Genomic DNA, 18,548 nt, shown 5'->3' with positions numbered 1-18,548 from the left:
TTGGCAGTGTATGAAACCTCTGCTCATGAAGTGGAGACAGGATAGATTAGTGCAGTTACGCACCACACCAGTGCTGCCTATCTGCAAGCACAGTACAAACCTCCCTCACCCTGTTGGCAGGAATTTCTAATAATGGGGGCCATGTATGCAACTGGGCCTATTTATCCATCCTTGAAGTGGGCACAACTATCTGAGCGATGGGCTGGGTGAATAGCAAAGAGCACCACAAACGTTTGCAGCTGCTAAGGCCAGTCCTAGCCAAGAGATTTAAAGGTGTCCCTGGAGCCCACAGGACAAATTGTTTTACCTGCCCAGATGCTTCTGAAACCCCACTCACCTCCTTAGGTTAGTTTTTTTTTAAAAAAAACAAAAACATTAGTGCATCATTTGCCAAGTTCAATATTTCTGTACCATCCAAATTTTGAAAGGATCACATCCAAACAGTGCAAAGATTAATTACCGGTTCACAATAGGGACCAAAAAACAAAACAAAACCCCAACCCCCCGAAACAAGAATCCCACAGTATTTTACTAAAAATATAACAGGCACAATCCATCAGGAATTTCTCCGGCTCAAAGTACACCAAAACAAAAGTGGCCACATACAACCATGGCTAAACTGCTACTTCCATGTGTCTAGATATTTGGGGGTCGGGGAAGGAGGAAGAGAAAAAAGGGCTACTATGTAGGAGAAGTTAGAAGTGGATTGCGCCCAGTTATAATTAACTCATATAAAGGCACAACAATTAAAACACATTAGGCCGAATCCTTAAGACTCGTTACGTCTAAAGAAAAGTACACAAATTTGTTATTCAAATTTACCCCATCAAAATGCCCCCAAAATCTGAAGTTACTTTGAACCTTAAAGTGGCAACATGGAGTTGAATTTGTGAGGCAGTTTTATGCAACTCATTAACAAATATAGAATCTCAAAGGTCTCAGGCAAGAAACATGTCGGAACAAAGGACCTCAAAGTGCAGCTACTCAACTTCTTTTAGTTTACAGGTTGGGAGCTAGCTCTCTGAAGGGTTTTCTGCTACGATTCAAAGCCAGCTTATAAATGCAAGAAGGCCTCCAACAAATAGGAGTTCAGTGCAAGTCTGCTGGACAACTTAAAATTCCAGCCTTTTTTTTTTAAAGATAGCACACTCAAAAGAAATAGCTTTGGAGATCTTTAGCAATCCACTAGCCCCACTTCCCATCGTGTATCCCCCCCCCCCAAAGATAGCTTTAAGCTTCTTGAAGAAATCAAATGTAATTTTCATGTTGTTTAGAACTTGTGTCCTAGTGGATTTTGGCAGCTCAGGTCATGCAAGCAAGCATGAATTACATTTTGAAGCTAAATAAGCTACATAGCCCTTTTAGAGTGAAGTGACATGAAGTTGCTTAATTGGCTCTCAGGTATCCTTTAAGTGCTTGGGGACAGCAAGCTGCATACAAATAAATATTAAAAGTCACTGGGAGTTAATGTTCAAAGCAAAGAGAATGGGACTAAGGAAATCTCACTCAGTGGACCTTGAAATACAAAGTTTCCTAAACATCTATAAAAGCATAAAATCATAAGAATGTTATTACATTAAGTTTATATAAAAATGAATAAATACTATTCATAGACCACATTATGTACATTTTGTGTGCTCTAGTTAGTGGTTAGAATGCTGTTGGATGTGGGACACGAGAGACAGGGTGAGAAGTGGACAGAAAAGATAATAAAGTCAAACCTAAAATCCACACGCAAGTCACTTTTCTGAGGGCTACCAAATAATTTAAACAGGCAAAGGAGTACTAGAATGCCAAGATGGCACCACAGAATTACTGTAATGCAGTCTCCTCAGTCATTAACTCAAAGCTAGCACAGCTAACTTTGTCACTCAGTTATTGCTGATTTTTTTTAAGTAAACAGATTGGACTAGAACCAAGTATACAAATGAGGCATAATTCTTTTGTGCTAAAGGGATCGAGATCAGCTTTGTTCATCTCTCTGAGGTAGAAAGAATTGTCCCAGAGACAAGAAGGACTTAGCTAGAACTGCTGCTAGGAACAAAAGGTAAATGCAGCTATCAATGCAAAGACATCATCATAAAGATTGCACTGGAGTAGTTTAAAGTACCATTTGGTCTTTTGACACCAAAAATAATTGAGATGTCTTTTTAAGTAAAGGCATCCTACCAAGGTAATGAGCTAATAGTGAAAAGAACCCCACCCCATCAAAAGCCTACAGCACAATCCTATTCCTACTATATTTCTGCCAAAGTTAGTTTTAGTCTGCCAGTTGCCTGTCTCAATCCTCGTCCTCTGGGACTACTGCTGAGAAGGTGGCTCAGTGCTTATAATCCAAATGAAGCTTTGATTCAGTACTGGCAGGAGTGTCTCAGAGATTACATCACAACTACAATGACTTGGGACACTTCAGAATAACTTCTGAACAGTGGCTGGGACATTTCACTGTGCAATTACCTCACAGAAACTTGCAATGCTTCATAAGTATGCTCTGCCAATTACCAGCTCTGAATGACAGAAACCACGAGTTCTTCCTATAGAGGTCATGTTTGAGGAATAGTGGCTAGTCTGGCTGTTTCAGACACCTTATATTATGCTCTCCCCTCCTCCCACCCCTATAGTGAAAAAGTTAATCTTGAACATTAAGCAATAGCAGCACAGGCAAAAAGTGTAAGTTGCTATTACTGCAACAATATTATTGGGTGCTTAGAAATTTGGTAGGAATGTTCAGTCTCACAGAGATGAGTTTACTGACAGAAAAGGGAAGCTAGTGGATGCCATCAGATGTGTGCTCCAGAGAGTAGCTTGTAACCCACAACCCTATGCACTGTTTTCAGACTTAGGCAAAGCAGATTTTGGTAATGTTGGTGGCACAATAAGTTTACGTGCAAGAGAATTGTGGGACGGTCCAACATACTACCTAGTAAGATCCAACAAGGAAACAGCAATGGATGGAAAGAAAGCTACTGGCTCCTTATAGGCTGAGACAAGCCTTGAGATTGTTCTGCAGCTTTATTCTCTTAATGCCGGCGCTTGAATAGCCCTCATCACTGCAGACACTCTGCAAGCTTCCCCTTTCGTCCAAATCACTTGGGCTGCTGCTGCTGCTCCAGTCTAGGTCCCCTGTTAGGTAGTCTGTGCTTTCCACATCCACATCGATTTCTTCTGCAAAAGAAATGCAATGTTACTTGGGTAACTCAGACAACATTCACTTCCTAACAGTGCAATTCATATTTGGTCATGGAAGCAGGGACCCAACTCAAACACCACCAGTACGCACCTCTGTCTGAATCGGATCGATCAGAAGAAACAGTAGATCCTATACTGTCCATTCTTATTCGCTCAATGCCCAGTTTCTCCAGCTGCCTTTTCAGGTGCCGCTGTTCTCGTTGCAACTGATCTATTTGGTGTACTGCTTTTCTGTCATAGTCTTCAAGTTTCTGTAGAACAAAACAGGTGTAATACGATTCTTGTGTATTATGTGCAAAAGTTAAAAGCCATAATATCAATTTATTATTATTTGCATATGAAAGTATGTCTAATGGCACTTCCCAAGCAATTTTAAAGCCTTGTATAAAATCATGTGGACCCTTCATCAGTGATGGGCAGGCATAGTCTTTGGCACCTACTCATCATGATTTACCTTCAAGTGCCTGCCAAGATTTAATGTCTGTATGTATTCTTCCAATATGGTACAATGTTGACTCAAAAATTATGATGTTTTGTCCTTTCTCGTACCATGATGAAGCAGCCCTCTTCATTAGTGAGGAAACAAGTGTTCTTTAGGAATATGGCGTTATTTACTCCCTATCTCAGTTCCATGATATACTGTATATTCCTGCGTATAAAACTACTTTATAACCCAGGAAAATCTTTTCAAAAGTCGGGGGTCGTCTTATACGCCGGGTCGTATTTCTTATACGGCGAATATATCCAAAACTCTATATTATAACTGGAAAAGTTGGGGGTTGTCTTATACACCCAGTCGTCTTATACGCCAGATTATACGGTATTTGACAAACGTAAAGTAATGAGCTTTTTTACACGGAGCTCTAGAGCACATCCGCTTCAACTCACCTTAATGTGCAATTTAGCTTTTGTAAGTAAACTTAGCGTGGTATGCCTACTGGATTCCGGTCCAAGAGGCACCAGCCCTTTGAGCTTCTCCAGACACAGTCGCAGATGAGCACGTCTGTTAACCAAGATACACAGGTTGTTAAGAGTGTAAGATCAATGATCTGGAAACATACATAATGGGTACTTTTCTAGTATATAACTAAAGAACTAGGATAAGTAATCATGAAGCTTAGAAAAGAGATGAAAAGCATGTTCATCACTGTCTCAGGCCATTCTGAATTAGGTTTTTTGAAAGTTGGCTATGCCTGATTCAATACCCATTCTAAATGTCTAAAAAAGGGGTAGAGAACTGCCAGGCCACAGTGGGCAAGCCAAGCTCTCCTGTCCTATGTCAGATGTGGAGCAGTAATATTCGTCAGATGTGGGGCAGTTATATTGAGGCTGGGTCAAAAAGGGGTTTACAGGTAGCTTTGAAGCTCAACCATCAGCACAAGACTCCTTTCAAGGTCCAACCACCTGCTGAGATCAACTGCACTAGGGAGTTAAGATTCAGTTTCCTACCTATAGTTTAAATGTACTTTGACGTAACATATGCCATGAAGCTATAGTCAATCTCAAAATTAAATACACCACAAAGTCATAAAGTGATGCAATTACACAACGCAAGATACCCACGGGTATCTTGCAAGGGACATGGGTGGCGCTGTGGGTTAAACCACTGAGCCTAGGGCTTGCCGATCAGAAGGTTGGTGGTTCGAATCCCCGTGACAGAGTGAGCTCCCGTTGCTTGGTCCCAGCTCCTGCCAACCTAGCAGTTTGAAAGCACACCAAAATGCAAGTAGATAAATGGTTACCGCTCCAAGCGGGAAGGTAAACGGCGTTTCCGTGTGCTGCTCTGGTTCGCCAGAAGCGGCTTAGTCATGCTGGCCACATGACCTGGAAGCTATACGCTGGCTCCCTCGGCCAATAATGCGAGATGAGCGCCGCAACCCCAGAGTCGGTCACTTCTGGACCTAATGGTCAGGGGTCCCTTTACCTTTAAGATACCCACACATTTTAATTAAAACTAATTCCAGTATTACTTTACCCAGTAATGTAGCAAACTTAGTTTCAGAGATAACTAATCACCAGTTGATCACCGGCATTTTAACTAGCTGTTGGAGACCTTGAGCTTTTCCATGTAATAAACTCTGTTTAGCTTTAGAATTTTTCAACTAAAGGCAAATGCCTTTAAACTGAATGGTTTTAGTAAGCCTGTTCATTAACTGTTGTCATTTTTTGCAGATGCCCCCCCCCCCCCAGCATTCAGGTTTACTGGACTACTGGCACATCTAACCAAGTACTATCTATTCTGACCATAAGCAGTTCACAAAGGTCTCTTTCCTGGACCTACAACCTGAAATCCTTATAGCTGGATGTGTGAGGGACTGAACCTGGCATATTATGCACTGAGAAATGGCCTTCCCTCCTGTAAGAGTTTATCCCAGCGCATGTAAATTTCAAGCTCTGAATGCTGATATGTACTAATTACATTACTAGGTCACCCAGAAGCCTGCTGATATATCTGAAACTCAACTGTGTACCCTAAGTAACTAAATTTATGCCACATTTCAATTTAACAATAAGCGACACATTTGTGATGGCTGGTTTGTAAATTTCTAGAACAAGCAAAGTATCAAAAGAACTGGACCGGTAACGTTTCAATAATTTGCTAGTTTCTAATACTTCACAATGTCCTTGAGACACTGAATTATGGTATAAGGTAAGCTACCATTTACTGAAAAGTTACTCCTCATTTTTAGAAGGGATTGCAACTTTCTCTATTTCAGTAATAAACTACAGTGGTACCTTGGGTTGAGTACCCAATCCAGTCCAGGGTGCCGTTCACACCCCGAAAAGTACTCAACCCAAGCGGCACTTTAGCGCATGTGTGAAGCACGCAGAACGCTTCTGTGCATGCGGCAGAACCCGGAAGTAAACACTTTCAGGTCCGCCAAGTACGCAACCCAAAAGTACACAACCTGCAGCATACGCAATCCGACCATAGTGCCAAATGCAGCCTGCAATTTTTTTTTGCCACAGTTGATGTGGCAACTATTAATTTAATTCTGGCCCTCAAAACTGGGGAGCAATATCAACAATAAAGTGTTGTGGGGTTTTCCCCTTAAGAACTGCCAGAATTTTCCTCATTGAGCAGCTATGTTAGGCTGCTGCATAGGCACCACCTCCTGGGGGCCAAGGCTCTTTGGGCCCTCTCAATTTTGTTCTGAGTGGGCCGGACCCCCCAATTGTTGAGGCTGAATGCAGAGCTGGGTGTAGAGCAACATTGCATTGGGCCCCCTCCATGTTCTTCAGAAGATGGTGCTTCTGGGCTGCTGCTTCAGCCTACACTTGTGTCTTTAATTTTGATATGCTCCAATAGCCCTCCAATTAGTTGGCCACACTACTTTTAGCACAACCTTTTAAATTCCCAGCTTCTGTGTGTACCCTTTTCTGCTACTCTTCCTTCATTGCCTCTTCCCTTCAGCTCAGTCCTTCTCCATTCCTTAACCACATGGGATGAAAGAGAAAACAGATTTTTAAAACAAATTCACTCTAGTCTTCTATTCGGCTCAGGACTGACAAAATAAACAGTATGTGCCTGAAGCAGGGGTGGGGAAGCTTTTTAGACTGGTTGGCCAGATCCCTCTATTTCCACACCACCATGCACCAACCTTGACAGATGGGCAGATACAGCTAAGTTGTTGCATCCATATGGTTGTCAGGCACTTGGGAACTGCAGCATAAGGGGCCTTTGCCAGCTTCCCAGGCACTGAGCATACAGCTGGCAAAGCTGCTTTCTGCAGAAATTGGCTGCACAGCTGAGTTCTGTACAGGGAACTCTGTTGCACAGCTGATCCAGCAAGCTTGAACTTCAACTCTGTTTTTTGTTTTCCCTGATTTAGGCAGGGATCAGCTGCACAATAGGGCTCTCCAGTCACATATGACATCAGGTGTGCAGCAGATGGGTGTGGTTTGGGGGGGGGGGGAGACACCTTAACAGGACAAAATGGAATCCATGCTGGACCAAATTCAGCCAGTGGGCTGAAGGCTCCCTACTGATGTTTTAAATACTAGCTTGTGAAGAAAGTAGTTCATGAAAGGAAATAAGGTTGGAAGAAAATCCCAGAACACATTTCTCTGGAGGAAGTGTATGGTTATGGTCTTTTTTTTAACACTGGTATTAAAAAGGAATTCCTGTCAGACTGAAGCCCTTTGCAGAGGTGGGTGAAAAGAACAGAGAGCCTGCCTAAGGTAAGGGGAAAGTTTCCATGGAATAGCCTTTTGGTGAAAGCCAGGCGCTGGGAAAACACAGTCCTGAAAGTTTTTGCTGAGGGAGATGGTGATCTTTATGCTTACAAAATTATTGGGATTAGTCTTTACTTTTCAGACAAAAAAGTGCTGGGAGTTAGGACTGTGGGGACAATAGGCCCTCCTCCTTCAAGTCAAACTGCCACATACTTAGGGACATTTTAAATACAATAATAAAAATAAAGAAAACAAATATTCCCACAGGCTAGTAAATATAATTGGTGGCTTACAAGCTGATCTGCCATTTGTAGAGCCCAGGTTGCAGCAATTACAATTTGCCCTCAATTAGTCCTATGCAATCCTAAGTAAAGATACATATTTACAGTCATGCCTCGGTTTAAGTATGCCTCGGTTTGAGTATTTTCAGTTTAAGTACTCCGTGGACCTGTCTGGAATGGATTAATCCACTTTCCATTACTTTCAATGGGAAAGTTCGCTTCAGGTTAAGTACGGACTTCCGGAACCAAATACACCCATACCTCGGGTTAAGTACGCTTCAGGTTGAGTACTCCGCGGACCCGTCTGGAACAGATTAATCCACTTTCCATTACTTTCAATGGGAATGTTCGCTTCAGGCTAAGCACGCTTCAGGTTAAGTAAAGACTTCTGGAACCAATTGTGTTTGTAAACCGAGGTACCGCTGTACTAAGTACATATACAATAGTACTCTTAAGACCAGCATGGAACAGTGATATTTAATAAGCAAGAACTATGTGGTGAACCAGAATTTCATTGACACAACAAGGAAAGTCGGGTTTCAGGAGTTCTTCAAATAGTCTTGGTCAGGAGTAGCCAATTTGATGCTTTCCAGATGTAATTGCAATGATATCAAATCAATAAAGCAACAATAAAGTATTGCATTTTCAAAAAGAGCACTGATAAAATTTTCTTCAGATGGATAACCATAACATTTTATTTGGCTGCCAGAATTTTAACTGGTAAAGCCAGCTCCCATTTTCAAAGCACTACATGGACTTCCTAGTTGTTTCCAATTCAAGGAATTCCCTTTAAAGCTTTAAGTGCCTTTAGACCCAAATGCCTACAGGACAGGACAGGCCTTGACATCCTTGCTAGAGGGCCTTCTTCCTTAGTGAAAGCGTATTATGTATGCACTAAGGACAGGGTATTTTCTCTGCTGGTACCACACTCATCTCCTCAGGGAGATATGACAATCTTTTCAGCACCAGTTTAACATAGATTTGCTCAGGAGTTTGAAAGGCTTGTTGCCCCAGTCTTCTTTTACTTTTTACACTTCTCTTTGCCTCTCAATCTTTAAATCACTTGACAGATGTTTTATTATATTTGTATTTTTAATTATTATGTTCACTGTATGCTCCCTGGAATCCCTTGAAAGCTCATACCAATGACAAACTTAGTTGGTCTCTAAGGTGCTACTGGAAGGAATTTTTTTTATTTTGTTTCATAAAACAAGACAGTAAACACTATTTACTTGGTTATGTTGCAAGCAGTCTTCACAAATGCAACCTTGCTATTTGTAGACATGCTGTAAACACTTAATTTTCATTTATTCTATGGAAGAAAATAAAACATGTGCTTAACTTTTGTTATTGAATTTAAGTGTACAAAGTGCTTAACCATGACTAAATCATGCCCACATCATTTTATATTGTAGTTCCTAAGATATCTTATCAGATCTTGATATTTACAGGCTGAGCTGGCGGAATTTCCCTGCTTCGCTTTCTGTAATTTCCTTGGTAAATATTATGGGAGGCAATTTACTAAGCACTGCTGAATGAGTTTTCTATAGAAAATGATTTACAACACGCTTGATTTGGAACACAGACAAATGTTTACATGTTGTAGGCTACATTTTCTTAAAAGGCCCAAACTGCTCTACCGTAAATGGCCTGAAGGACAACAGGGAATTTTTCCTAAAACATTTTCTTACTGGAAATCCAGTTCATGCCAACAGTGAACAAAAGCTGAACATTTAAAACACAATGTATTGTTTCAATTCTATAATTTAAAAGATTGAAGCTGTGCAGCAGTTTAAATCCACGTTAGGTGCAAAGTGTTGCAGCATGTTTAATCCCTTGTTGAAAGCACCTGTGTAAAAAACACAAATGATTTTTTTGTCTATGTAAAAAAAAAAATCATTCTTAAATGAAGTAGAAAAATGTCAAAATGAAGCTCATGGTGTATTTTAGAGAAATAGTAATAAGTAGTTTCCTATTTTCTGGGTTTTATTACCTTCTTTTCATAACCATTAACTCATCATTTGCCATATCCCAAATAAAATTCCAATTCTTACAACATATATGTAACTAATTCCTAAAATGTTTCAGGACAGGTTGTACCAAGATCCTTTTCTATATAAACATAGGATTTAGTCTACGTAATATTCCAACCTCACATGGTAATCAGTCACATGGTAAGTCTACCACACCAATAAAACCATCTCAATTAAGCCACAGCACTGTGACTAACGTACAACTAGCCAAGTACTCTAGATGTCCTATTTGTGCCAACCCAGTTAGAGCAGCAATCACATGTATGGATGTTAACTACAGGGGGTACGCTAATAATTAATATTTATATTTAAATCCTTGTTATATTCATACTGTCCTTTGTATTTTTGATATGTTTTATGATCTGTGATATTGTGCGTGTTGATGCTGGTCTGCGACCGTATTAATAAATTCATTCATTCATTCATGTATGGATGCCAAATTGAACTTAAAATAATTAAACTTAGTCCTCACCCTGACAAGGTCTAATCCAGACACTGCAATATGATCCTTTCAACAGGTTATGGCCTTTATAAATCAGTATTTCCCACATTCATTTACTAGTCTGAGAACTGTATGCAAGAAAAGTGGCAACAGGCAACCACGAACTAGTCCCTGCGGCCAAAGCCTTTGGAAGTACTGTGTGCCAGCTGGGAAATACAGACTGCAGACCCCCACTAGCACATATGGTTGGAATGAAATCACAGTTCCTAAGCAAACATCACTGCAGCAATAGCCCCTTTCTGAAGACCATGGAGGAGTAAGGCTGCTGAGATGATTTTTTTCTGAGACTTTGTCATTTGGAGAGCCATCACTACCAATGGCCCAATTACCTAACTGCACTCAAACATAGAAAGGCTGAAGGATAGTTTTCAGAATCATTTCAATATGGTTTGAGAACAAGCAATGTTTAGAATTCTGATTATACTGGAGTGATTTAATGCATATGGCAAATAGAATGGCCCAAAGACAGTGCACATGAGATTTTGCATTAACACCTTTCCACTCAGTAGCTCTTGCCACATGCACAATTCTGTATACTTCAAGCTACCACCTAGAGAAAACAGATTCCCCAAACTGGATTTTTAAGCTAAACACATTGCTTTGATTCACCTCATTAAATTACTATAAAATGTAAGATGAGACTACTGCTGTGATTAATTAAAATTTATAATGTCCTTTTGGAGACTCACCTGTTCTTTTCCATTTCATTGTGTGTTGATCTAAATAGAGAAAGAGGGGATTAATGTAACCATTTACACTTGTCAAACATGGAGTAAACATGCTGCAGTAAAAACTACAAGGGTTCTATTAACTGTTCACCATTAGAAGGCTGCAAGTAAACTGCTGAGTACCCTTGCAGTTTTCAAACCACTGCCAACAAGATGCAACCCTGTTTGTACCTGAATCCCAGGTCTGTACAGTAGGGGTCTCAAACCAGGGACCACAGTTGCATTATGAATAAGATACAATCGTGCCTGCCCATTCCCTGGATCTCAGCATAAGGTGCGGCAAAATAATCTACTGAATGAATCACAACCACTTACAGCCATACCTCGGTTTAAGTACGCCTTGGTTTGAGTACTTTCAGTTTAAGTACTCTGCGGACCTGTCTGGAACGGATTAATCCACTTTCCATTACTTTCAATGGGAAAGTTCGCTTCAGGTTAAGTACGGACTTCCGGAACCAATTGTGTACTTAAACCGAGGTACCACTGTATTTTGCAAGACCCCCAGTCTTTCTGAATCCAACTATATCCCATAATTTCCTGGATTATATTAAAAGTCTTTCCTCCTGTTGTCCTGAGGGTGGGGAGAGCGTGTTGCTTTTAAGAGCCAGGAAAAAAATCTTTCCAGGAGAACTTGATAACATTTGATTACAACTAAAATAAAATGCACATATTTAACCCATCCATGTTATATGACTGCTCCTCTTAAAGCTTTTGAAGAACTTGTGAATGATTTTGGATAACTTACCCACATAATCATCACCATAATTTCATTTTAAAAGTATGTGAGAAAAGAACAGCTTATATACACTCTGCACATGATATACTCATGAAGACAAAACTGCTAATGTACACCAAAAACATACAGTGGTACCTCGGGTTGCGGACCCAATCCGTTCCGGGGTGCCGTTTGCACCCCGAAAAGTCCGCAACCCGAGTGGCGATAGAGCACATGCACAAAGCGCGATAGAGCGCTTCTGCGCATGCGGCGGAACCCGGAAAAACGCAACCTGCAGCGGACGCAACCCGAGGTATTACTGTATTGCACAAACCCATGTATGTGGCAGTCAGGTGACACCCCCATGTGCCAAATCCTGTGTAAGACTCCTGTTGTACTTACTGACACGAGAGGCTAGAAAAGTATTTCTTAAGTAGAAAGCATTGTTTTTAGTATGCTCTTTTTATTACAGTATTCTAAACAAATAAATAAAGAAATAATAGAAATAAAAACGCACATGCAACAACAAATTAGAAGGGAAGCTGAATGAGACTCTAGAAGATTCATAGCTCAGTTGGTGTGGTGCTGATAATGCCAAGGCTGCAGGTTTGATCCCCATATGGGACAGCTGCATATTCCTGCATTGCAGGGGGTTGGACTACGGAGGCCGTTTAACCGGCCCACGAGCCGCCCGTTTGGCGAGCCCCGGCGCGCTGCGCTAAACAGGCACAGAACAACGACTCTCTTCTGCAGCTCGCTTCTTTCCATACCCAGATGCCAAAAATAGCTTCTACGCAGGTGCGATTTCTGACGTCTGGGCATGCGCAGACGTGATTTTCGGCGTCACATTGCGCCAGCCCGGCCCACGGAGGATCTTCGTGGGAGCGATCTGGCCCAGGCAAGGTAAACCTTGCCGACCCCTGGACTAAATGATCCTCAGGGTTTGGATATGGATTCTAAATCTTCCATATCTGATGCAACTGATGATCTAGCACATAAATTGTATGCACACTTTCAAAGTTCTACTACACACTCATCTTAAAAGCAAGACAAATGGGCTTACATGAAAATCATGGGAAGAAGAACCTATGAACTGAATTGATCAGCTTGCCAGAGACTCCTGAACTATATTTTAGCATATATTTTACTTGTCCAAACATAATTTTATACAAACTATACACTTCATTGGAGAATTGTATCTAATGTAAGGTTCACATTAAAAGGTAAACTTATAAAGGGCAAGGGGGAAGAAGAGTTAACACTGAAACTTCATCTTCCACTTTCCATACCATTCCCAAATGGCAGAACATCATGTACTTATCTCAAGACCACTAACCACTGGCACAGCAGGGTAATTTAAGGATAAAGCTTTAACTGTGTACTTCCTGCTTCTAAGGCATGCAATGACATAAAGGTAGCCTGAATCTCCAGATATGTAAACAGAAAACTAAAACAAGTGTTAGCAAGCTAATGGTTAAATCAACTGGGCCTTTAAAAAAGGACACATTTGCAGACTTCTACTATTATCACTATGACGACTCTCATTTTATATACCCATGAAAAGCAGGACATATGGCAATCCTAAACTGCTCAGTTCAGCAGTGTAACTTGGCTGAATTAAGTCCAAGGAACTTAAATCTGCCACTATCTAGCAGAATTGTAATAGAGTAATATATTTTTGTTCCAACATACTTTGGCTTTCCACACAAAGATATAATACTGACCCTCACTGTTAATGATGGCAGATAAAATAATCTTAACAGTTTTGCTTTTCTATACTTTATATGGATGTTTTGATATGCTGCAAGCCACCCTGATTGCTGTTTTAGGGATAAGGGATGGGACATAAATATGCCTAATAAATACATCTTGTATTAAATGGCAGTTTTGAATACTTAATACAAATACCCCATAGGCAGATAGTAATTTTGTGCATAAGTGCCAGAAAATAAAGGAACTGATGCAAAAAAACCTTGATCCATATATGATTGTACTTATGCAAGAGAATAACAAGCATATTCATGCAGAAGTAAACCCCATTTCGACAACAGCATTTACTCTTTAATAATTGTGCTCTGGATTACAACAGGTGTGGGGAAACTCTGGTCTCCTAAACTACAGCTGCCATCATTCCTGGCTATTGACCATACTTTCTAGGTCTGATGGAAGCTGGGAGTTCTGAAACATTTGGAGGGCCAAAAGTGCCTCACCCCTGGATTACAGCTGTTAATGTGTTTTCAAATTTCACTGGCTTCAAAGAAGCACTCTTCCAAATCCATTCTAAATTTCTTAGAAAACTTGGCTTCCAGAAATCTAAACTGGCACTGAAATGTGTGTGGCGTTTCCAGCAAATTTAAATTGAGTATTTAGACTAATCAAGTGCCTTTCCCCCCCTAAAACATGTCTCAGAATCCTTAGAATGAAGCATACCCAACTCAAGATGAAGGAAACTAGGTTATGTTTTAAATTTGAATTTAATTTTTTGACAAATACTTCTTCAGATATTCCAACTACAGCATTACAGTATATTGATTCAGAGGCCAGTGTAAACATTGACAGGAAACAAAAGTGAAACTGTCATGCCCTTTTGATCGCAAACATGAAAACTTTTACACAATACAATCTACATCTTGACTTAAACTGTAATCCTAACCCTATCTACTCAGAAGGAAATCCTAATTAACTCTATGGGGTTCACTCCCAGGCAAGTGGGGTTAGAACTACAACTTAACCTTGTAATTAGCACGTGGCCAATGTACTCGTCATGCCACTGCTGTAGTTGCTTTGGAAGTGACTGTGTTATGTGCATGGCTCACCCTGCAAGACAAAGGCAGAACACTCAGTTTTTCCTTACCTGCTACTACTACTATTTTTCTTAGATTTGTTTCTTCGTTTTAAGGCATCTCTATCCTTGCTGCTGTAGGGTAACATGGAAGCATAGCCATGCTCAGCTTCTGTGGGGGAAACAATTATTCATCCTATTATTAACTCATAGCAAAACAAAACAACTCATTTAAGTTTACTGGCAGATATAACTAAATGCTTCATCTCTTGACATTCAAATGAATCCCATCCACAGGATTTTACATGCCATGAAAGCTGAATTCAAAACCCCCCTCACTCAGAAATTCACTAGAATCGTCTCAGCACTCTTATGTGCAATATGTTAACATCTTGTCTTACAAGCCTGATCATGGCTGCTCCATTTCCTTCAACACTTCAGGCCCCAGTTAGGGTTAAAAGCGGAGGGAGTGGGTGAGGGATCAGGGCACACCCCAACAGGGCACGCTCCCCCAAACTGAATTTATTTGTGTGTGTCGGCTTCAGCCATTTTATTTATTTGTCGCCATGGATGTTCTTGTTAAATATCTTCGAGAGGCTTTGTATGAAGCGGGTCACACATTAAATGGGGTAAAATACAAGGGGCGCGCGATTTATCCCCACGATCGGAAGCGGGGCGCGTGGTAGATTTTTATAGCCCCACAACCTGCCCCCGCCCCCACCCGCCACGCTTAGTGGGAAGAGGAGGAGGCGGCTGGGAGGGAAGAGCGAGCAAGAGCAAAGGCCAAGCTGGATCAGAAGGGAGTCCGGGGCTCCTTCCCTAGCGAACAGGCTCAGAAGAAAAGAAATCTGCGGAGGAGGAGGAGGAGGAGGAGGAAGCAGCAGCCAGGCCATTCGCCCCCCCCCCTTTCGGGCTTGTTTTTAGCCCCCTCCTCCTCGAGCGGTGGAGCATTTCCGGCGGTTCCCTTTTTGCTTTAAAGGCCCGAGTTGTTTACTCTTTTCCTCTGGGGATGGGAAGAACGGAAGGCTGAGATCGTGTCGAAGGAGGGAGGGAGAAGGGGAGAAAAACACACGTACTGATAACAACGCAGAAGGAAGCGGGGAGGGGATTGGCGCCGCCCCTCCCCCTTCTTCTTCAGTCTCCTCTCCCGAGAGGGGAGCAATAACAACAACAAAAAAACGGCGGCGACGGCATCCCGGAGGGAGCCTCGCTGTCACCGGGGCGGCCGTATGCTCTCCCTCAGCGCGGCCCGAACCGCCAAACAGGAGAGCGAGCGAGAGCGGTGAAGGCGACAGGCCGCTCTCGCTCTTAGGCCCATAGAGAATTTCGGCCCGCCGGCAGGCCTACCTCGCTCCCTCCGCTCCAGGAACTCGGCCGCCTCCAGCAGCATCTGGATGTTTTCGCACACTTGGGCGGCCGTCGCCATTTTTCCGGCTGCTTCGTCCTGCCGCCACCGGAGCCCTCGACGCCGACGACACCGCAACAGAGTCAGCCGCAGCAGCCAGGACTCTTCTTTCGCCGCCTCCGTCCAGCGCCCGGAGCCCGACTGTGTGTGTTTACCCCACCTCAGAGCCTGACAGACTCGCCGCAACCAACCCCTCCCTCCGCAGCCCAACCCGCTGCCCCTGGAGCGCGGCGCCGATTGGGCGGCCGCAGCCCGGCTCCGCCCGTGCCGCTGTCTGATTGGCCCTCAGCTAGGCAGAGTGGAAAGGGGAAAAATAAACGGCGAGCCACGCCCTGCTCGGTCGGCATTGGCCTTCTCCGCTCGTGAGCCCGCCTTTATCTAGGGCGAGGTTTCACGCCTCCGGTTGGCTCGCCGAGCCGAAGTGGCAGCCCCCAATTCAGATCTAGTGTCTAATTGGACAAGCCTTAGAGGCACGTACCATTCGACGATGCTATAGTAGCGCCTTTCCTTTGCACGGGCGCCCCATTGGTCAGGGCTACCAAAATGACGCTTTACGCTAACGCCCAATCCAAGGCTGCTCTGCCTTCTAACCCCGTTCGAGCCTTCCTTTTTGATTGGTCAGTGCTGCCCATGACCCCCCTCCCCTTCGCTTATTGTGTTGACTTCTAGCGTTCCACTCCGCCCACTAGCCACGCGTCTTTGCCATTATTTTTGTCCAATCAGTTTGTGGGGAAGGAGGTGGAGTGCGCTCTCTGAGGCCCAGGCCTAGTTAGCTCTGCTGGCTAGAGCAGAGGAAGGCCTGAAGACTAGGCTTGGTGCAAGGAGAAGGCGAGCGTGGCAGGCTCAGGCACTGCAAGGAGAATGCATTTGTGTTTCTGCAGGTAATCAAAACAAGGCAGTCTCTGCCCCTGCAGGCTTACAATCTTTTTATTTTGATTAAGAGAGAGAGGGAAAAGGCAGGAGGAAAACAAAAACTCAGTCACTATTTTCCGAACAGGGCTTCCTATATGGACAAGCTGGCACAGTTCAGGGAGCACCAGGAGGAGGTGCCCGATGGAGCTGAGCCTCCTGCAAAGCTGATGGAATGAGCCTTTTGCTTCCTACCTCTCCCACTGGGACAGCCTGATGGAACTGCTGCCACCAGGTGACAGTTGAGGGGAGAGGAGGCCTGGTGGAGCTCCCCCTTCCACCACATACCCCTTTGCCTTATAAAAAGAAAAGGCAGCCACGTTGAGCTACAGGGAAACGCACCCAAGACATCAATTATATTAGGACATTCCACTTTCGTTGGAAGAAGAGCCCTGCTGGATCAGGTTGGCACCCCATCCAGCCCAGCATCCTGTATTACTACATATCACCACCACCCACCTTCTCTCCAAACAGACTCAAAGCAGCTTACAGATAGAATAGAAAAAGATAAAAACAGAAAAGAAATCATTTAAAAGTATTTAAACACTGAGAATAAGGGGACCCAGGTGGCGCTGTGGGCTAAACCACAGAGCCTAGGGCTTGCTGATCAGAAGGTCGGCGGTTCGAATCCCTGCGACGGGGTGAGCTCCCGTTGCTCGGTCCCAGCTCCTGCCAACCTAGCAGTTCGAAAGCACGTCAAAATGCAAGTAGATAAATAGGAACCGCTACAGCGGGAAGGTAAACGGCGTTTCCATGTGCTGCTCTGGTTTGCCAGAAGCGGCTTTGTCATGCTGGCCACATGACCTGGAAGCTATACGCCGGCTCCCTCGGCCAATAATGCGAGATGAGCGCGCAACCCCAGAGTCGGTCACGACTGGACCTAATGGTCAGGGGTCCCTTTACCTTTAAAGCATATGGAACTGTGCATGCAAATACCATCTTCAGATCAGGAAGAGGGTGCAATGAGCACCTAACAGGGCAGGTTTATGCACGCTCCACTAATGCGCGCAATAACCCAGAAAACAACCTCTCCACGAATCAAGGGTTGCCTGCATAGCATTTGCCATTTTACTGCCCATTCACTCAGTTTTGAGAGGTCCCTTTGGAGCTCTTCACAATCTTTTTTGTTTTAATCACTGAACATTTTGGTGTCATCAGCAAACCTGGCCACCACAATTCTCACCCTCAACTCTGGATCCTTTATGAACAAGTTAAAAAGCACAGGTCCCAAAAATGATCCATGGAGGACGTAAGATGAAGCGGCAGGCTCTACACAAAACAGTTATAATCTCAAAACTACCTGGGGGTGCAACACTTCAGCCTTCCAGGAAATTCTGTAAGTGACCTTAAGGTAACCCAAAATAGAACAAAGAAACTTCAAAGACCACATGAAACTGCGGGATCAGGTAAGGAGTATAGTATTAGCACTTGGACTGAATTCAGGCAAAGCATTTTCTTAAACTTAACTACAGGCAACATGTGTGACTGCATGCACACAGTGTTTTTGGAACTAGAAAGGGCATAAGTCGGCAGTCCTGTGACTCAGAAAGGGCATAACGGGCTGGGCTGGGCTGGGCTGATGCACACAATGACCCAGAATGCAACCCCCACTCAAATCAGGGCCGTAGTGCACAAAAACCTATACAATAGTAAATGTATCTCAAGGGTCTCTGGTGTTTTCTCTGTAAGGTAGGAGGGATGGGGAAGCTCTCTTAGGCACACCATGCAGCCTCATTCCCTTCCTGGGCCTACATGCCAGAGGCAAAAGTTAGTGGAGCAAAAAGTGTACAGTGCACATTAGTACAGCAGACTAGTTACTGCACACCCA

General features: G+C 43.2%; 1 protein-coding gene across 2 annotated transcripts; it reads right to left on the bottom strand.

Moving 5' to 3' along the window:
* Window positions 1-365: 365 nt before the first annotated feature.
* Window positions 366-15,941, bottom strand: MXD1 (MAX dimerization protein 1). 2 transcript variants are annotated; one of them, XM_088670853.1, is made up of 7 exons: window positions 15,754-15,941; window positions 14,479-14,578; window positions 10,871-10,900; window positions 6,537-6,611; window positions 4,078-4,192; window positions 3,281-3,440; window positions 366-3,165 (listed from the first exon to the last, which is right to left on the bottom strand). In XM_088670853.1, exons 1-7 carry the CDS (start codon window positions 15,830-15,832, stop codon window positions 2,975-2,977), a joined length of 750 nt encoding a protein of 249 aa, XP_088526979.1. In that variant the 5' UTR covers window positions 15,833-15,941; the 3' UTR covers window positions 366-2,974. The 2 variants fall into 2 exon arrangements, with proteins under 2 accessions (XP_088526979.1, XP_034974924.1); XM_035119033.3 differs by lacking the exon at window positions 6,537-6,611.
* Window positions 15,942-18,548: the final 2,607 nt, after the last annotated feature.

Source organism: Zootoca vivipara, chromosome 6, assembly GCF_965207765.1.
Source record: "Zootoca vivipara chromosome 6, rZooViv2.hap1.1, whole genome shotgun sequence".
In the NCBI taxonomy this organism is placed as follows: domain Eukaryota; kingdom Metazoa; phylum Chordata; class Lepidosauria; order Squamata; family Lacertidae; genus Zootoca; species Zootoca vivipara.
The sequence above is the reverse complement of the archived record's forward strand: the minus strand, read 5'-3'. Positions and strand labels throughout refer to the sequence as shown.